Source organism: Semicossyphus pulcher, unplaced genomic scaffold, assembly GCF_022749685.1.
Source record: "Semicossyphus pulcher isolate SPU_LCO1_2020_fin unplaced genomic scaffold, fSemPul1.0.p SCAF_17, whole genome shotgun sequence".
NCBI lineage: Eukaryota > Metazoa > Chordata > Actinopteri > Labriformes > Labridae > Semicossyphus > Semicossyphus pulcher.
This window is the reverse complement of record NW_027211681.1, coordinates 6,403,496-6,425,323: the sequence shown is the minus strand read 5'-3', so window position 1 is coordinate 6,425,323 and position 21,828 is coordinate 6,403,496. Positions and strand designations below refer to the sequence as shown.

General features: G+C 40.7%; 1 protein-coding gene across 1 annotated transcript; it reads left to right on the top strand.

Annotated features, from left to right (window-relative positions):
* The first annotated feature begins 2,864 nt into the window (after window positions 1–2,864).
* On the top strand, window positions 2,865–21,450 carry LOC138594591 (voltage-dependent calcium channel gamma-5 subunit). The gene is made up of 6 exons (XM_069665738.1): window positions 2,865–2,955; window positions 12,988–13,229; window positions 16,262–16,348; window positions 17,749–17,889; window positions 18,000–18,145; window positions 18,937–21,450. The coding sequence occupies exons 2-6, from the start codon at window positions 13,034–13,036 to the stop codon at window positions 19,198–19,200; spliced, it is 834 nt and encodes a 277-aa protein (XP_069521839.1). The 5' UTR covers window positions 2,865–2,955; window positions 12,988–13,033; the 3' UTR covers window positions 19,201–21,450.
* Window positions 21,451–21,828: the final 378 nt, after the last annotated feature.

The window sequence follows — 21,828 nt, the reverse complement described above, 5'->3', positions numbered from 1 at the left end:
TGTTTCAACTCAAGCAAACACGGGCTGTAGCCATGACAGTAGTAGTGCTTCCCTGAGAGATTATTGTGTAAATTAACTAGTTTCTGATACAGGAGCATCCCGTTTCTTCTTTTCAAAGTAAAATACTTTAATAATAAGCATTTACTACTGTCCAGACAGAATATAGACTTCTACAGGTACATGCTCATTTTAGGAGGAGAGGAAGAGTAATGCTGCTGGCCCATTTATTGTAGTGATCATGAAAACTTTCCTCCAACCTTGAGCAATTTTCCATTTTAAATCTCCTCTACCGTGTTAGTCTGAAAACTGCAGCCGCTCTACATATTCTTCCTAACTCACTTGATAGCTTTCATTTATCTTTGTCATATTTTCAGCTTTTAGGGTCTTTAATCACTGAAGCTCTTTGCTGGCACGCAGCCAGTGTCCTCAGTTTTTAGATTAGAGGTTGAAATGTAATATTTTAACACACATTGTGGTGTTTGGAATCACGAGTAAAAATGACATTACATTGTGCATTAAAAGATAATTCCAGCTCCAATCAATGAACAATTTCATACCCAGATAGCAGAGTGTTGTGATTTTGTAATGCTGTAGAGAGTAATTAAACATATGTGTATATCCATGTGTTTTCATACAATGCATAGCTGCCATGTGATTAGAAAAAGCCCTGCAGTGTGTTGACTGTGGCAGCAGCTGGTGTGCGAGCTCTTGTTTAACACCTATATGTTTCAGTCCACTGGTTCCTCCCATTCTCCCTCTATCACACAATCAGACAAATACGCACACACATGTGCATAAACACTCGTCTTCTGTGACTTCATCTGTAATTGAACTGCTCGAGCAAAGTCACATGCAACCATATTGTTTGGTTGTGAAGGCTGTTCTGGCCTTGAGTAAAACAGATGTGTTATCGTTAGAGCCTGATACATGTTTACATCTCCGTGAACAATGACTAGGCTTTTTTTTATTACAGAAGATGAAAGATTCATTTTAACTATAAATGATGAATAAAATGAAGACAGAAATTGTGTTGACATTCTCCAAAAAAGTTTTTGGACTTAAATCACACGATTTACCTACAAATCTCTCCTCTGAAAAGATGCGTACGTTTGCTTTTTTCTGTTATTATCATCTCCCATGGACTGAATAAGGGATATAGCCACCATGACGCCATCCATTGGTTTGTTGACTGCCTTGTTGAAGCCTCAAGTTAAACATTTTGGCCGGCGCCATATTGGTTTTCTGGAAACAGAAGTGACCATATTTGGACAAGACGGAGGAGGTACAGAAGAGCTAGGGGTGGCCAAAGCTATACTGCAGTCTGTATCTATTGCAAATTCATTAGCTCTAGTTAACCATCTATCTCAAAATGTACATTCTATTGATATGTTAGTAGCCAAGTTAGAGAATAAAGAAGCTAAACTATGAGCTGAAAAGACAGGTATGGTAAGGTAAGACACCGCTACCTGCTAATTAGCGCTAAAATATTTCAATTAATAAAAAGTGTGGCTGAAACTTCTTGGGTGGTCTGTTGGTCAAATAAACAGCACAAAAAGCTAAATATTAGCCCGATATTAGCATGTATAGTCCCAAAAAGTTAGGAACACTAACACGGCCAAGAAGTTAAGTTCAGTGACAGAATTTGCTGTGTTGATGTCTGTCAATCAAAACGTCCACGCCCCCCCAACAGGGCGGTGAGATATATAAAAATTCAACCCCACCTCAAGTGTCATGAGGGACATTAGCTATACAGATCTAGATTTTGTGGCTGTCTGTAAACATGTTTAATTCTGCTGTAAAGTTGGCCATTATAACATAGGGCCTAATGGGGATTGACTCACTTTTGGAGCCGGCCTCAAGTGGTCATTTGAGGAACTGCAGTTACTTTCCCTTTCACATTAGCCTCATATCTCAGCCCCTGAGGGAAACACTTGATTCAGACCTAAAAGAAATTCTCACTACACCTTAGGGTTGCCAGAAAAGTTCATGTTTGCTGTTAGAAGGAGAAAAGTATAGAAAATTGCATACGAGCAAATACATTTGCAGAGAGAGAAATAGGAGAACAAATTGTACAAATTGGACGAGAAAGGTCCTCACTTCCTGTGAGGCGAATGCGACTGTGAAAGGCCGAGTCAGAGCCAGCTGATGACAAGCCTCTTAATTCACTCCTGTGCGATCAGACAGGAACAGAACATGGTGGTTAGTCATACATACGCCAGATGCTCTTTAATGACTGAATGAATGTCCATATGCCCAGAGACAGTTTGTCCTGAATTCGGTCCAACAGCAGCTCAGATTCTATAAATCTGTGCCCTCCTGAAGCCTACGACAGGACGTTGCTATGAAAGTAGCTCATTTAGCATTTAGCACAAATGTTGTTGTTTGCTGAGTGGGTGGGCTGCTTCCTGAACATGTCCAGTCACATTATTTGAAAAATAAAATAAGTCAAGCCACTGGTTGTTTCTATTGAGGGCTCTTCTAGTTTTAGAGGACACAACATGCAAAATCAAAACAAAAGAGAGTTTGTGTTGCAAAAGGGAAGCCAATTAAAGAGGCAGAAATGAGTGGGAGGAATTAGAGATAAAAACACACAAAGTGTTAGTACTCCTAATGCTGTGTATTCCTACATTAAATGTTTTTGAAACAAATCAAACCAAAAACTTGAACCATTTAAACTGCTGTTGTCCCATCACATGCACGCTCTGTCTGTTTTCACCTTAAGAGAGGTGGAGAGCGGAGTGGGGCGCCACGTGCCACACGCCACGCGGTTAGTTGCATACGGACTTGGATAGTAGTGGTGCGCGAGCTACGCAGCCGCGGGTCCAGTCTGCCACAGAGGCTTATCGTCGCGCGCCAAACCTGAGACAACACGGACAGAGCGCGCAGAGAGAAACAAGAGGAGGAAGACAAGAGAAGAAGTACAGTTCTTACTTCAACCGGGCTTTTCTCGAAAAGGTAATTTATGCTTAATGAGTTTGTTTTTTCTCTCAGAGGCGTTTGGTAAAGATGTTATTGTTGTTCTGTGCAGAGAAACTGGCTGTTGCTATAGTTTCGCTGATAACCTTGAATGCGTTGTGTGTTGTTAGTTTCCAGTAATCGGACTGAGGCTTATATTCATACTTTTATTAGGACTGACTTCATTTAAAGTAACACGTATCAACACTATTTTAAACTTTGGCCGACATTTAAATATTTAAATCGACTATATTCGATGTTTTTGCCATCTAATGTCCCTCTTTAACATGAAACACTGCATGTTTTCAGGTTTAGAGGCATTCAAAGCTGAAATCGATTTTGTCATTAAACCCTTGAGTCCAACTTCTAGAGATAGGGTCTGCTAATCGAGAAATAAGTCAGTGTAGTCTTCCATCAACTCGTTTCTGGGGTTAGAGAAAATGCGAAGAGAGAAAAAAAGGGGGAAGATTAAAGATTAAACAACTCAATGTAGTCTATCCCTACAGGCAGCATTACGGATTAAAAAAACACCGATATGAAAATAACTTCCAGACCACGTTTAATTAACATACTCCAGCGCCTGCTCCTGTGTAACAGCACGCTCAGTGGGCTGAGTTTATTATTGACTGGGCGTTCAGCGTGGGAACGTGTGTGACCGCTTCAGCACCGCGGACAGAGATCTGAGCGCGAGCCAAAGATCAAACGGCAGACGTAACAGCTGGCACTGATCACTGCACAGAGGAGGTAGACAACAAACACTTCTTCCGAATGACACACTATACCTACCCACTGACCTGATTGCACGTATATATTAGATTTAAATGACTCACTGCCCATGAAACTTAAATTCACATATGTAGAGGGACAGGGGTCACCTACGTTTAGTGTAATATTCTTGTATGCATAAATTGATGCTTTAATGAGATTGCATACCTTGTTATCCAAGCAGTGAAAGTCATATTACATTTCCTTTTCGTTCACAGCAACACTAAGTTATAAAAAAAAAAGTATTTTATTTTAAATGTGAAGTTCAAAGTCTTCTAATTATCAACACCCGAGATCTTTTAGCCGTCGGTATAGCCCACGGTCCTATTTGACTGAGATCACACTTAGTGTGCCAGCCAAAAAAATACTGTTAAAGCACAGATTTAGACAGGATGGTGTGGGCTGCAGGTGAATATTATTCTGCGTCTGCAAAAGGAAGATGGTTTCTAATACAGGCTGCACTCTGGATACTGGTTGCAGTGAGACAGACGTGGATACACAAGGTTATCTAGACATACTATTGCAGTACAGACTGTTGTGCTTTAAAGAGGGAGAAGCAAGACTTGTTAAGCATTTTGAAGTTTGTGTTTTTTCTTCTTTCTATAAGCCTGTCTATCCAGATAGCTTTCAAACAAACTCAGACAGATTCATCGTGGATTTAATTGAAAGTTAGTTGACTTGAACTCTGCGGGCTCTCTGGTAAATGCATTTGATTGATGCCGTCATTAAAATGCTGCAGGCATTTATTTTCCATCTTTTTGCACTACTGACTTGAAATACATATTTAACCCCTGGCTGGTAGTCACTGAACTTTTCATCTTGGTTTCACATGGATTCATGCAGCTTAACAGGCCGGTCATTTTTCAAACAGACCGTGTCACAAAGGACTTTAAAGCACCGTCCATGTGTCCTTTCCTTTCATTAAAATCATGCAGTCTTCCTCTATGCGCCCTCCACCCTTGTGTCTTGTTAACTTAGCAACAGCAGTGCTCACAGTTTACTCATTTGTCACTCCTGCCAACAACAAAACAGCAGTAGGTCATCATTAGTAGGAATGTAAGCTACCAGTGCCATATTGACAAACATGAAGATCCTGAGTGCCCTCTATGTGTACAGGGCTGTAGTACGACTATATGCTATGTAGTAAGACAAGACAGTTATTTAATATCTCTTACTGCTGAGTAAAACATACTGTAAAGTGTCTTTACTTAGTTATGAAACAGGCTGAGACTATTTCTGATGCCTCTATATGACCAACAAAAGCAGATGAGACCATCAGGAAAATGATTATTTCCAAATTCCACATTTTTAATGCGTGTAAACGCTACTACTGTGTCGGCGTCGGATGAAGCGATTCAGAGCGAGCAGACAGGAAGAGCCTTTGCTCAAAATTTCCACATTAAAGAGTCACAGTGAAAGCTACATGTGACTGTTAAAAGAGCAGGAGGATTTTCAGATTTCTGAGGATTTTGGAGGACGGGATTAGCAAAGAAATAAGACGTACTGCTTCGTCCATAGGGGTCGCCAAAATCGCAGAAGTAAAAGTTCCTCACAGCTGCTTTGACGTCACACATATCCAACCTCCTGACTAAATATTTATCTGAGCATGGCTATGCAATAGCAACAGTGGGTTTTGTTTTCCTTTAACCCTTTAGGAACTTAAAGTGATAATCTCAAAGATTTTCATGTAAATAAATGTTAAGTCACTATCTGTCGACACAAGTGTGATTGAGCCAATGGCCCACTGATGAAAGCCTTTGCATTTACAGTATACAATATAATTATGGACTGGGTGTCTGTGTGACTTGCGCAGAAAAAAAATTACAAGTGCCGCTAGTTAGTGACGCGTTTTCCATCACCCAGCAGTGGTTGGTCTGCCAGAGAGGGTAGGCGGAGCTAAGCGGCTGCTTTTCCAGTCTCTGCAAGTGTTGCGAGTAAATAGTAATCTACTATGGCTGAACAAACAAAGAAAAGATGGATGACTACAGATACAACTTCAAAAATAAGTGAAAATCCAAAGAAAAAGAAACAAATTCGACGCTCAGATGAAGGCAAACAGTCTAAAAAGGAAAGTGACCGTCAGCGAGGAAAATCAAGAAACAACCGTGACAAAGGGAGCCAACTGTGGACATCAGGTCAAACTGGGAAGTGTACTCTTACAATTACTGTTTGTTGCCACTAGGTGGCACTCCAGAGAATGTGAAATTCTTAGGATTGTCTGTTCAACTTTTTAGTCTTCATGCTTAAATGAAGCACGCTGCACTCTAATAGATTTTTTTAAGCACCGTGAGTAAGCTTTTCTTTTAGCATCGTCCTACTCTCTTGGCCGCACCTCAGTGGTTTTAGAGACCACTCACTCTCTAAGCAACATCCCTACACTCAACAACGTGTAATACATGTTTTTGTTCTATAATCCTCTCTGATTTATTTGTGCCACTGTATCATCCTCCAGTTTTTCCTCTGTATTTTCTCTCTGGCATGAAAAATGCACTACCAAATATAAAGTCTTGTTTTTGGGACTGGCTCATCAATCCATTCGTGCCTCACTAATTCGGGAGCCACTATGTAATGTGTTGCCATGCGACAGGACCAAGTCAAGCACTTATAAATGGGAGACTTGTTCTCACCACAAACATGGAAAATGGACGTTAGTGCTATTGAAGTGGATTGCAATATCTCCAATACAGTCTGAACCCTTTTAGGGACCACATCTGTGCCATTTACTCAGATGTTATTAGATTACAGGGACCCGTCTGCTATTTTTGTTCAGCTCAGGTCGCTAATGTTAAGAAAGATTTCATGAAGTAAACATGTCTTTCAGGGGTCTTTTTGCAGAGAAAATGTGTCATTTTAAAATATGATTTGAAATAACTTCTTAATGAAGCTTAGTGACAGGGTTCTTGCACACTTTCACGATGCAATGCGATGAAGGAACACACAGGGGACGACAGCTCGGAGCCAGAGCCATTTTGCTAAAAGACGTTGTGGAGCTGCCTTTGGAAAAGCATCAAAAGGCTCGGGCTGTATGCAGAGCTGCCCCTTCCAATTAAGATGATCTGACATGACAGAACAGAGATGTTCTGCTTTTTGATGCGCGCTGCTCAAGTGTCTTAAGGGTGATGGAAGAAAGCACCGCCTACATTGTAGGTCAGCTAGTTTCACTGTTAAATGAAAATGTGTGGCACCGTTAAACAGCCAGCTGAGGGATTCTTTAACCCTGAATGACTGGATTTGTGGAGAGCATGATCTGCCTTTACAGCTGGCAGAACCCAACTCAAACTCCCTCTGATGCTTACACATGATGTGCGGTAATTTAATTGCCCTCCGGCGGTGATTTGGCTGAAACAACTGTGTATATTAGCATTTTTGGCAGCCATTCCTTAAAGAGAGGGCTGAGGCATCTCCAGAATCAGACCAGTGAGAAATTATTCCAGCTTTTAAACTAGAACTGTCTGATAACACTGATAGAGAATGGCTGAAATAACAACAGAACAAGAGCATATACAGGGAATCACTCATGGGTTTGTTCACTACTTTAAACGCCTTGAGTTTTTGGTCGTTGCCATCTTTGTTTCTTGGAGCCAGACATGACCTCATGTGGAAAGTAGGGTGGGAACACAGTGCTATTCTCCTATATTTGAATAGTAATAATAGTGGCTGTGGTAGAGAATTTGTTTCTTTCTCCTTGGATTTTCACTTATTTTTGAAGTTGTATCTGTAGTTATCGATCTTTTCTTTGTTTGTTCAGCCATAGTAGATTACTGTTTACTCACAACACTTGCAGAGACCGGAAAAGCAGCCGCTTAGCTCCGCCTACCCTCTCTGGCAGACCAACCACTGCTGGGTGATGGAAAACACACACACACAAGTCTTAACACGACTGTAGGCATTTCTAAATACCTTTTTAAGTTAAGATTTTGGGAATGTTGCTTTATATGATTCAATATTGACAATTTTAGCAGCGTGGTTAAATTGTTTAACGAGGTGTGAGGCTTGTCAGGACTAATTTCTATACAATTAGCTGCTATATTTACTATTAATGGAAGTGTTGTCCATGTCATTATTATTTTTATTGTGGTAAGCAACTATAGGGTAGAATAGCAGGAGAACAGGTGACACCTTTGTAGTTGTTATTATAGTAAGACATTGTTTTTAAAAGGTCACATTTGGATGCAGGATAATTTGGAATTCTTAATGTTTCTTTTGGGAATAATGGTTGTTAACTTAGCAGTCTGCATCATGTATTCTTTCTAGCTTTGTTTTTAAAGATAACAGAGAAAAATTTAACTCTTTGTAAGACTGTTCTAATATGTGACACAATCCCTCTGTGATACTCATGATGCATTAAGTGAGGAGGACAGAGAGGGACTGTAGACAGTTTGTGGCTCAGCAGTAGGTCTCTAATGTAGCTTGATGTTCCCATGTACAAGTGTGGTTTGTGTGATATACTCTACAAGTACACAACTGTCAGTTCATGGAGGTTTGTGGGTTTGAGAGTTTGCATGATGTATGCATGACTACGAGCTTGTCTGCTGCATGCCTGTGTCGTGTTTCCCCCTCAGTACTTCTGCTGAAAATGAACAAGCAGATCTCAGCAGGCCCGATGACAGGGGCTGCCAGAGTCATGCAGCTGTGTCCGTGGCTTGATGACATGTCTCCTCTCTCGTGTGCTGGACTGCTGCTGTCCTCAGGCTCCTCCAGCCAACCCTAACAACATCATCCAACAGCAACTCACTCCCACGGTGATAGTCACATGTCCACATCAGAGGCAGCAGAGGGACTGCACTCACAGACACGCTCGTATGGACACAGTAGCTGGGTCAGTAAGCATGCCAAAAGACAAGCAACACAAATACACAAATTCAGGTTAGGGTGCCAGCTGTTTTGCAGTGACACTGAGTCAAGGACCATACTCAGCTCATTCAGCTTCAATACAATTTTAGAGCTTGACATGAAGCAGGAACCCAAATGCAGCACACGGAGAAACAGGGATCATTGGTAATAATCTTTACTTGGCTTACGAGGCTTCAGCAGGTACAGGAACAGGTTGAAGTGGGTGGAGACTTCTGTGGTAGTATTTGCTTTCCATTAGTGCTTTAGGAAAGTGTGGTATTTTTGTCAACGAGCTGTTTAAATGAAGGTTTGCAGGAGGTTAGGTGCATGTTTACAAAGTGAACAGAAGAGAAATGCCCTCCTTCGGGTGATGACGTGCCCTTTACTCCACCAGGGGTTAGCAGCTGTCTTGCTTGATGCCAGCATTGCCTCTAGAGTCACACTGATGGTGATCGAGTAAACATCATTTGTCATCTTTTGTTATATTATAACAAAAAAGAAAAAGGTTCCTACATTTAAATATAATAAAGTAAGTTTTAGTTTTAGTATGTTCAACCTCCTGCACGGCTGTCATAAAGAGAGAAATCATCTGTTTTTGTACCAGGCTATAAATATGTTTTTTTTTCTACTGTAAAGTAAATGGGGCTAAATTAGGATTTACTCACTTTTGGAGCCAGCCCCTAGTGGCTGTTTGAGGTACTGCATTTTTTTTTTTTCCCAGCATTTCTTCTTTGGCATAATTTTTCTTTCCTGGAGGTTGCTGCTTGAGTTGGCTAATGCAGTGGTCTCATTCTGCCACTGTTACTCTTTACACAGCCTAATGCATGTAGTGAGGGCTTTTTAGGATGCACTGTTGCTGGCACAGAAAAACATGCTGCTAACCTTGATCATGTCTGCTGGAGGCTCCACCCACAGTGGAGTAACTGTCTCCATCTCTTTTTTAAAAACACTTTGATTTGGTTAAACAAAACGACTGTCCAATTGTGAACTTCTGGCCTTGATAACTTCTTATAAATATATATTATCTATCAATATATATAGCTGGACTTTAATGTACACGTTTAGATTCATATTGAAACACATACTATTATTAGCATTAGTACCATCATCACAATACCAATGTGTATTTTTGTAGTACCATCAACCTAAATAGCTCCTCTTCATTCTGTTTCAGTCCCCTAATAAGACCCTATTTGCAGGGGTTACAATCAGCACTTCTAACTAAAAACAGCCCTCTGATTGGATGCAGTAACACAAACAGGTCAATGACTGTAAAGCATGAATCTTGCCCACTAGTCGAAGCTTGATAAAAGACTGAAAATAGAGCTCTTACATGGCCATTGTCAATGAATGATCACTGATTGCACCCTGGTCAAGAATAGATGAGGGTTAATGAGAGTCCTTTCTCAATAACCCTTTTCCTCTGTGCTTCAGAGACCTCTGATTGCTTATGCATGAATGCAAACCGCATCCAATCAGCATCACATGCAGTGATTATGAGTGAATAGTCTCAAGATGCAGGGAAAAGACACTTGTGCATGGTTAAAAATAGTCTGGATATAAATATCTGCTATCTTATTTTATGCTAAAACGCTTTCTTTGTATTTCTTTCTGTGCATAAATACATGCATAAAAAGATTGATGCACACAAAAATGCATATGCACACATGCAAATACACATGCAGGCAGACATTTAAACATTACAGGGGCAGACAAGGGAGTAAAAGTGTGTGTAAAGACGCGTGTATGGTGGCCTTTTTTATGCCAAAATAAATTCAAAAAATATATTTTTGCAAATGTCTGATCTTGTTGGACAGCTGGTTGAGGGACTCTGCTTGAGGATTTGGGTTTGCCGGCGCTTAGCAAGGGCGGTGGGAGTAATTTAGTCATTGGGTTGGATCGGGTAGTTAAGCTGGGTGTCATCTGCGTAATGAGAAAGTGTGAAAAATTTTGCATGGCAGAAGGACACAGATGGAAAATAGGAGGGGACCCAGGAAGGAGCCCTGAGGAACACCACATGAGAGATATGTGGGGGTTTAGGTTAAAGTGTTAACAGTGACCAAGAAGGTTAAATTTGTCTAATTAGAGCAGAGCCTTTTGAGAGAAATAATGAAGACTCCAATCCCATGACACATGCAAAGTATCTCATGGTATCTCTACTGTGTTAAAGTGCTCAGGCCTGAAAGAACCTTTATTGAGTAGTGACCACTGTCGACTGCCATAAGGACATCATGGGTCCCCCTCAGCAGCAGATTCAGTGCTGTGGTGTGCTTGATAATATGATTGACTGAAACTGATCTTCTCAAAAATGTTATTGCCATTTAGGAATGGAAGCCACTAGTCTAGGAATACTTTCTCTTGTACGTTTACCAAGTAGAGGGAGGGAGATGGAAATATAATATGAGGCGGTGGACTCATGTACAGGATGGTGGTACTTTCATCGGAGGGAAACATGGTCAGTCTAATATTTTCAGCCTTATCTAAAAATGATTTCTCTTCCCAAGTACTGATCTGTGTGGAGCCCAGGAAGAGAGACAAAAGAGATTAACGCTGTAACTTAGGAAGAGGTGAATAAATACAACAGCCTGTGTGCATACTGTATGTAGAGCATACAAGTCTTAAGATCTTACTCATACTCTGCTGGAGACATGCAATTCGTTTAAACATTAGTTACTGCCTTTTCTTAACAGCTTTATTTATAACTGTGCGTGCCACAGCTCATCCCTCATACATTACTGTTCTGTCTGTTGAGACACAGCAAGCTGGCAGATGTGTGAACATTTTACTCTATTCTACTGAGGCTTTACACCCAGTCATGATACAAAAACTTGGCGCACAGAGGGAACTAAACGCCATGAATCTTATAAAAAGTTCAAAATCCTTTCATGAATTCACTCGATCGTTCCAGTCCCCCAGTGGGTGCTCAATGTGGCAACCCGCTGAGAACTCATTATGTAAAATCAATTCCTTTCAACACATATCCCATGCCAAGCTCCCCAGCGCTCCGGCTTCCGGCCAATGTGGGCATCAGCTACCATACGAACGGATCCATCGTTTTGTGAGAAGAGCTCACATTCATATGCTGACACATACTGTACACCATCTGCAAAGCTGCTTCTGAGTCGCTATATGTAACAGAGCAGGTGAGGATTTATATCAGAATCAGAGTTAGGTGTGATCACACTGTGGCAGACAATGTAAGAAAAGCTAAACAAACTTATCTCATCTTAGCTATGAGATATACTGCAGGTTTGTTTTGGCTTGAGGCAACATTAGGGCAGTCAATGAAAAACTTTACATAATGATATTTCAGACATGCACTACTGAGCCTTTGGGCATTCACAATGTGGTTATTGAAATTCTAATGAGATATTTGAAGGAGAGGGAATCCTTTTCATCAGCTAAGAGTCTTCTGTTACATATATCTATTATCATATTCCCATTTTAATACTTTCTGTTCATGTCAAACTCGTCTCTGACTCGAGTCATCTGCTGTTATTTGAATAGAATCTTAATTACAGTTGCAGCAGCTGTGGAGATCAGTGCACTCGTATCAAGAACATCCTCAAATCAAATTGAGTTTCTTTAAAGTAATAATCAAGAAGATTTTCATTTAAATAAATGTCTGTTAAGTCACTATCTATCATCGAATGAGGTAACACAATGGTGATTGAGCCTATGGCCCACTGATGAAAGCCTTTATATTTGCAGTATATAGATTTATTATGGACTGGGTGTCTGTGGCGACAATCACAAGCGGCGCCCAGTTAGTGACGCGTTTTCCATCACCCAACAGTGGTTGGTCTGCCAGAGAGGGTAGGCGGAGCTAAGCAGATGCTTTTCCGGTTTCGGAACAGTAATCTACTATGGCTGCCAAACAAAGAAAAGATCGATGACTACAGATACAACTTCAAAAATAAGTGAAAATTTAAAGAAAAAGAAACTTGACGCTCAGTTGAAGTCTAAAAAGGAAAGCGACCGTCAGTGAGGAAAATCAAGATTTACAACCGTAACAACCGGAGCCAATGGTGAGCGTCACACATGTAACACTGTTTGGTTATCTGGCAAGTGTGCTCCCACAATTACCTTTTATCGCTATAGGTGGCACCAAAGAGAAGGAAACTGATCTTCGAGATTACCACTTTAAAGGGGGTTCTGTTTTAAGCTGTTATATATTGGTTTTGTAGTTCATCTGACAAAAGTGACACTTGCATACAATTCCTGTCCTCAAAAAGAAAAAAAATCTGCAAATTTATTTTGAAAATGTCTCCACAGTTGTTTTATTTAGAATTGATTTTTCTCATTTGTGTTTACTTTTTCGTTTCTCTTACCCAAGAGATGTTGCATCTTGCCTCAGAAGAGTTTTATTGTATTCTGCTTCCTTGACCTTGATGAGTTTGATGAGGGTATTTTTCCCTTTTCTCCCCCTCTCAGCTCTCCTTTCTTCCGGCGGCGCCCCCCCTGCTGTTGAGGCTGTGGTATGAGCCTATGTGGCAGGAAGGTGCTGACGTTGCTGAGCAGCGTGTTCGCTGTCTGCGCCCTGGGCCTGCTGGGGATCGCCGTGAGCACCGACTACTGGCTCTACCTGGAGGAGGGCGTCATCCTTCCCCTCAACCAGAGCACCGAGGTACGCATGTCCCTCCACTCCGGACTCTGGAGGGTGTGCTTCTTGGCTGGTGAGTTAGTGTGAAGTCTGAAACTTACAAATGACGTATTTTTATCTCTCTTTCCGTCTTCCTCTTTAACTATTGGACTACTACGAGTGTATCAGACTAGTCTTTGCGTAGTGTTTTGATACTTGATCCTGAATGTTTTAACTTTGTCTTACCCTCTGTGCAGCGACAGTACTTTTCTTTTCACATTTGATTTCCACACTTGACTTTAATTCTAGGGCGCATCTTCAAAAGTGTCAACTATTTTTATTCAAGTTGAAAGATCTCCTTTGCTGGATGTCTTTCCTCATGACTTCCCCTGCAGCACCAGAGGCACCTTGGATTGATGCAGAAAGCCCTCAGTTCCTTGACTGCTCTTTATTTTTCCTTCTTTTTGACCTTTATGTCTTTTCTATCATAACATTCAACATCAAAGAGTAAAAGATACAATGAGAAAAGCTTGCCTCTTTTCACAAAGCATGCTTTTGGCCTTACCAAACATTGTTCCTCCCCCGCACCAGCATTACAAAGACATGCTCAGAGATTACAACTCTCCAGACACGTGTTGTCCCAGGGTAAACCAGGTATCAACCTTTACTCTAACCCTTTACTCCCTCTGGTAATGGCAACAGTTATCTGTATCAGTGTGCTGTTATTCTTCTTGGAGGTGTCCTGGGGATGTTATGACAAAAGTCTACGTCTTCTGTTATGTATTAAACATGACATTTTAGTCTGGGCCTTTTAGAGAGTAAAACCTAAAACGCTTTTATTTTGAAATTATACGTATCAGCTGATTTGTTCCATTAGTCTCTGTGCATGACCAATCTGCCCTGTCCTGTGTCAGGGTTAATCACTCAGTCACGGCACACATGTCGGCACTCCAGTTGTGATTAGGTAACAGATGCTTCCCTGCATGCAGCAGCCCATTGCTACAGTATAAATGGATTAATGATCCAGTGTGTGTTTTAGGGCCAATTGAGTGGCCTTATTGCCCACTTAATAGCTCTGGTTTGACCCAGAAGCAATTACACAGTCACAGTATGAGGTTACTACAGATTACGTGAACAAAGTTGCACGTTGTTTTGACTGGTATTGATGTTGATTTCAGTTCATCGGGTGTTGGCTGTTAGCCAAAGTTCATGTAGAGGATCTCTGCACGTACAGTGTGTCATTGTGAGCGCTGAAAGTCATGTTCAATGTATGTTATATAGCAGCTGTGGCAGCATTGAGTAAGTACATTGAGTTTGATTGCCTTTGCCATGTGAAAGCATTATCACCATTTCCTGCAGAAGTCATCATTTCCTTCTATTGCATTTACATTTGAATAGGCGTACAGGTGCCATTCAGAGGTAAATAATAATAATTAAAGGATAAAAAAAGAACAGCAGGGAAGAGAAGAAGCAGGAAGAACCCAGAGACCTTCTCTGATACTACATCATCTCTGGATGTGGGTGTGAGGATATTTTCCAGCGGCATTAAATAAAGACATTACACCAAAATAAAATTAAAAATAAAATCAAAAGTGTGGGAGGGATAAATGATCGCCTGTATACCATTTACATCTCTATTACACACTCCTACATGTTTTATTTTTACCCTGTCATTCCTCATTCAGCTACAGTAGTCATAGTACATTCAGGGTGTCATTTGATTTAAATTACATTATATTTGTAGTTTGAAACAGCCCCTATGCTATGTATTTAGTAAAACTAATATACCTTTTATGATCTTTGCAGACGGGATGTTTTCATGGGAGGTATCCAGCCTTCAAAATAAAACATTGTGGGACACGTTGAATTCAGTCGGGAGGAAAACTTGAGGCCTCATATAACGTGTACAAAAAACTGCAACAACTGCGACCTGTGTATTTCTTTAATAGGACAAGAAGTAGGTCCACAAGCCCTCTTCAAGTATTGGCAACAAGTTAAATCTGCAAAATAAAGAGTTTCAAGATGTATAGAGCAGCTACCAAAATATTTCATGTATGTAGTATAACATGTACTGTAATCAGAGCATATAAGATTCTTAATAGTATCAGTTTTTTAATTAAAATAATTATATTGAGGGCAATCTCGGAACCCATCAGCTATCGTCTGAGACGATATATCCTCTGGGGACAACGGTGAACATGTCGGGTGTGTCCGGTTTAGCCAGACATTAGCGATAAACGACTTCCTGTCAAGACTTCCTTTTCCGCGAGCAAAACAAACTGCGTCATTTCTTGGTTCATTAAATCCCCCAAGGAGCGCCCATTCATCTGTTTCTGGTGTGTCTCAGTTTCATTGTAAATAGTCAGTTAGACAGAGGCTAACTGGCTAATTACTGCGCTATGAACCCAAAAAATAAAGTGCCTGCATACGCTGCAGCCTGCTGATGCGTGATTGGTCAATGTTACAATGTAAACAGAAACCAACACTGGCCGTCCCTAAAATCCACGTCCCCGCCTACAGATTCTACATTTCTATCTGTAAATAGAGATTGTATTGTCTCCTGACCTTAACCTAACTCTTAGCATGCATTGGTTTAGTATGCATCGTGAAAGGATCGTACATATGCTGAAGTACAAACTATCACCTAATCCGACACCTTCTAATGTGTGGGGTAAATGAAGTGTTGATAAAGCACTCAGTTGCAAGTGTGTTTGTGCGTCAGTGCGCTTTGGTGCCAGACTTTGTGCTGTATGTGTCACAGTGAGAAACGAGAAGGTGCTAAAATCTAATGCTGGGTGTTCCTCCTACAAATGCTGACAGCAGAAATTGGTTACGGTATAAAACAAGCTGTTGAGTCCATGTTCACTTGCAGTTTGCTGTCAGGCTGTTTTCATGTTGGTGAAATAAGATGAAATTATATCGTAAGGTTAACCAACTCCAGCACAGGAAAACGAATCCTGCCTGTTTACTGAATACTTGACATCACCTTCTCTGCCTGGATAAGTACATGCTGCTGTGTCTGACTCTTCTCTGTCGCTGATGAACAGTTTTATTTTTAATCCGTTGTGAATTATGATTTATGTGACGTTTTATTGAATGTATTTCTCTCCCTGTGCTTTGTTCCAGGGGAGGAGAAAGGCCGATGTTTCACCATAGAGTATGTGATGCCCACAACCGTCCAGATGACCTCCGAGTCCACTGTCAGTGTCCTGAGTAAGTAACTCAGTGATTTAATGAGCAACTTTACTGTTTTATTAATTGATTTTAGCTTGAAATGTTTCAGTCTGAACCGAGGTGGCAACTAAGGGCACAGTTATGGTTGTAGTGGTAAAAATGTTAATTAAAACCGACCTTGCCTCAGCGACTCTGTCGCAGGCTGCATGGTTTATTAGAGCCAACTTGTAAAACTTCAGAGGAGCAGGTCCAAACTTCTTTTCGTTGCTTATAATGAGATATTTACTTTGTTTTTGTTGGAGATATTCATTTTTTTGCTGCACCTTTCGTGTTGTCATTTTTTGGACTCTGATTAATTCCTCTAATTCATTAAATAAGCTCCAGTCTGCCTGCTTGTCTCAACCCCAGAGGTTGTGTTTTTAAGTCACTGTGTAGCACCAGTTGTTACTACAGGTGAAAAAAGGTCTGGTAACATCATGTTGCACCTGTCTGTCTGCAGCTGGAGGGTCCATGATTAAATTGATTACAAGGCAAAGTTAAGCTGCTTTTGATTTTGTTTATCCAAGTCTGAAGTCATCACATACATGACAAATCTAACCGGAGTGGACGTCCCACACCTGCACTATGATGTCATCTATATGTTCTGTGCTATTCCTGACCCAGTCCCCAGGGCCAGTCCACTTAAGATAAGAGCCGGTGTCTATTAAAAAATTAAAGGGTGCAATTTACATGTAGTAGAGACCCCCTGCAGGGTGAGCACGCATGGATATACATAGGTAGTGGTAGTGTGAGCGCAAGCAGTCAGGACTAGTGATGCTGTCGGGAAAACCATGTCAGATGTCATATCCCCTGTGTGCCTCTTTAAATCTGCTTGCTTATTGTGTGAAACCAGAGCAGATACAATTTCAAGTACATGTTTATATCGACCAATAATGTACTACTGTTTTTGTAGGTACTAATTCAGAGAGAAATTAGTCAGTGCAGAAGTGATCAGGTGAGAAAGAAATGAAGTAACACCCTGAAATGACGACAATGTAGGCAGGAACACTGTAGTAGGCACGTTTACCATACAATCCAAACTTTACCCAAGTAATTAAATACAAAGTTCCGTTAAGGTTATGGCCGTAGACATCTGGTCCACTTAGCTGGCAGGGGAACATTTCGCGTAATGGAGAACACAATGGGGGAACACAGATTCCCTTTAGTTCTGCAAGTTACTTTACCATTTCCTCACAGTGGGGAAGTCCAGCTCCATCTTGATAGAAATAAGGAACCACGCCCTGATCCCCAGAGGGAAACCTCATGCTGTTACTCTGAGGGGAAAAAGCTGCCATTAGACGTTTCAGAAAGCCACAGAGCAAAATGCACAAATCAAATAATGAAGAAAAAGAAGGAACAACCAGTGCATTATCAATCTCAAATTTCTTATCTTCCTCCAGAGATGATCCGCTCTGCCACTCCCTTCCCCCTGGTCAGCCTCTTCTTCATGTTCATCGGGTTTGTGCTCAGTAACATCGGCCACATCCGACCTCACCGCACCATCCTGGCCTTCGTTTCTGGAATCTTCTTCATCCTGTCAGGTACTTGGTTTGGTTAAATGCATCAAATGCATGAAAATGCTTTCAATTGTTTGTAAATTAAATCTCCTTTACATTCATGTGTGTGTTTGTTTCTGTCTTTCTGTCCTCAGGTCTGTCTCTGGTAGTGGGTCTGGTGTTGTACATCTCCAACATCAACGACGAAATGTTGAACAGAACCAAAACTAACGAGGCCTACTTCAGCTACAAGTACGGCTGGTCCTTTGCTTTTGCTGCCATCTCCTTCCTGCTCACTGAGGTAACTTCACTACAGCAACTGTGGATAATGAAGGTCTGCATGTTGCAAGCTGTCAACAACAATATGACATCACACTGACAGGAAATGCTGAATGTGCACTTTCATGTGAAATGACCTGAACACATTGATTGTTTAGCAATCACACTCACCAAAAAAGTCAGTGGATTAACGAAATTCTTCAGCTCTGAGCAAAAACAACTAGCAAAATTTAAATATGTTAAAGCAGATTCCTCTAACTTGACTTTGGAAACAGCAACACAAAACTCCCGCTAGCTAGCAGCTGCCTGCCAACTGTAGCTAACGTTAGCCTGAGCACATGACAGAAGTAGCTCTCTTTCAGTTAAGGATTGTGACCTACAATATAAATGCAGCTCATCCTACACTTCAACCACTTTAATGTCCTCATTAAACTCAATGACTGTGTTAGCATTAGCATTTAGCATTGTTGAATTAGCAGTCTGAATTGTTGCAACGGATATCATCCACTCTCCCTTGTTTCTACTTGATAACAAAAGCAACACATTTCATGATTAGCTTATTAGCTTTAACAAAAGAACTTATTTTTTTCCCCCTGATGGATACGACTCTTTTAGTAACTGCTAAACTTTCAGAGGATGTCTGTATTTACCTCTTATCCTTAGAGGGTTGCAGAAACTGGAGCTGATTGTAAAAAATAATATGATAATGAGGCTAATAATGGTGACCACTAATATTGTGTTCCTAGCTGTATGTAGGAACCAAACAGGAAACGGAAGGAAAAAGAGTAAACTCTGTGTGTCTTTCCTCCCCAGACGGCAGGTGTCATGTCAGTGTACCTGTTCATGAAGCGTTACACAGCAGAGGAGATGTACCGGCCACACCAGGGCTTCTACCGGCCTCGCCTCAGCAACTGCTCCGATTACTCCGGTCAGTTCCTCCATCCGGACGCCTGGGCCGGGCGTGGCCGCAGCCCGTCCTCCATCTCCTCTGAGGCCTCCCTGCAGATGAACTCCTCCAACTACCCCGCTCTCCTCAAGTGTCCCGAGTACGAGCAGATGTCCTCGTCACCGTGCTGAGGCAGAGGAGAATGGGTGTGTTAGTATTGTTGGAATCTTTTTGATCTGCCTGAATACTTTGATATGCTCCAGCTTGAATCACTTCCTTCTTCAAGTGTCCTGACTAAGACCTGACTCTGTCGACCCTCCCTGCTGCCGAGTCTTTTATTTACACCTTTTGGTTTGTGGGGAGGAAAGGTTACAGTGAAGGTTAGCCAGTTCACTTTATTCTCAGCTTACCTTGTTTCGTGGAGAGGTGAAGGAAGATATAAGAGGAAAGAGTTAGAACAGATTGCACTTTATCTGCTCACTCTCTAGTTTTAAGTGATAGGTGACTGCAAACAGGCTGCACTGTAGAGCTAACATTTCAAAAGGATGATGTTGCACAGTTGCAGGATATGTTTGTGCAATGGATGAGGGGATTGTAGGTTTTTTCTAACACTAACTCATAGACTTTTAACCAGACTTCAGAAACTAATGAGTGAAATCACCAAAATGGAGGTGGAGGAGAAACTTAAGAGGGTGGTTCATGAAAAATTCAATACATTTCAACATGAGATCATTTCTCCATTTGTGCAGACAACTTTTAAAGGTTAACAAGGTCAGAATAAAATTGTTAAAGTGTCTTTCTTCTCCAATTCATAACCAACTGTTTTTGTATTTTGGGGCACGTTTAATTTGTATCCTCATTGCACTTTTTGTTGTGTTAAACTGTAGTTCTTCTCGTACACATAATGTTTCCAATAAGTCAGCCTTTCAAATAGATAATTTTTATGGACATTCCTGTTCAAAAGAAGCTGTTTGATCAGTGTTACAGGCTGGAATAGTACATGGTAGACGGTATTTGACCTTCCATAACCTTTACTCAACCCTTTGAGTATTTCTGTTTCGAGTGTTTGAACAGTTTGCAGATCAAACTGACTTTTAACACCTGGAACAACTTTTTTTATATACAGTACTTTTTTTTGCATATGAGCTAAACGGCCCGGATGGCTTCTTTTTTTGTGAGGCCTTCCATCCTGTTTGTTCTTATTGATCACCTCCAGCAGTTAAAGTTTTGACACTGCTCATCTCCAAAGATGAAAAACATTCTTTTCAAAGGCTATATAATCTGAACAGATTAGTCTTTATATAAACTTGAGTGTATTACTGTATATACTGTATATATAAGTAAAGGGAACAGAGAAAACAAAATCAAAGCTTCATTTGCTCTATAAAGTCATTATTAATAACAGCACAGCTGTGCGTCAGTGTTATAACAGAACAATGTAAATACACTTTTTCTAAACTCAGAGAACCTATAATTCCTGTACACAGTGTTCGTCCTCATTAAGTAATAAAATACAAAGAGTGTATGTAACTGAAACAACACGGGGGCTAATACGGATTGATTGTGTTGATCAGATTTATGAAACATTTAATCATGATAAAAAAGGCCAAAGGAAAGCAGAGGGAGTTTCATGGAGAATGTGAACAAGTACAGTGAAAGATTATTTTGATATGGAGCCGATGTGAATGTAAGATGTGGAAGGAAACACTGCTAAAAGAGATTTAAATACCTCCCCTACAGAGATATGTAAACCTAAATTACAGAAACATATTTTTCTAATTGAGCCCCCGATAATAACAGAATATTCTTGGATGTTTTGACAAACAAACTGCATCCTCAGTGTGCCAAGGAAGACTTTGTATCCAGCTGAAGTGGCCTACGGTGAAATTTTGAATATAAACATTTCATGCAGCATTAAGTGTTAGAAAACATATGATATTTTGTCTTGTGCAATATTTTTTATAATACTTTGATATATAAATACATTTATAATTATTGTCAGTATTCAATGTTGCATGATGTGAACACATGATTAATGGCATGCAACACTTCATCACATGTAAACAAAACAAACACAAACTGTGCGAAGCGTAGTTTACTCACTCGAGCACTGTTTTGTGTTATAGAGCAGATACATTTTGTTTTTTTCAAACTGTAAGTATAAATTCCTCTGTGTATATATAGAGCCAGTTTTTTTATGGATGGAAATACATCTATGGTTGTTTTGTTGCCGGGTAGATCTCTCTGCAGTGTATGTGACAGCTGCTCCGCCTCCTGCATCACATTAAGAATGTGAGCTTGGAACAATGTAAAGTATTCAGACGGCGTCATTGTCAGACATGAAGCGTTACTATCTGTGTATTTTTACAATCTGAGTCATTTTTATGATGTTCAATGTGCAATGGAAAATGTATACTCAACTAAATAAAGTTTTAATGGGATTTGATAAACAAGAAGCTTCTTTTTCTTCTATAATTTTGAAGTATTTGTTGTGCATGTGTCACAGCCCTATATGAAGAAACATCCATCCATCAACTATACCCTTTATACTGTTCAGGGTCGCAGGGGGGCTGGAGCCAATCCCAGCTGTCATTGGGCAAGAGGCGGGGGTACACCCTGGACTGATCGCCAGTCAATCACAGAACTGACACATGGAGAGGACAACCTTTCACACTCACACCGACAGGCAATTTAGAGTCACTAATAACCTAACGAGCATGTCTTTGGACTGTTGGAGGAAGCCGGTGAGAACCCACACACATATGCTGTGTCCGAAACCGCATACTAACGTACTGCTCAAACAGTATGTACTTCATACT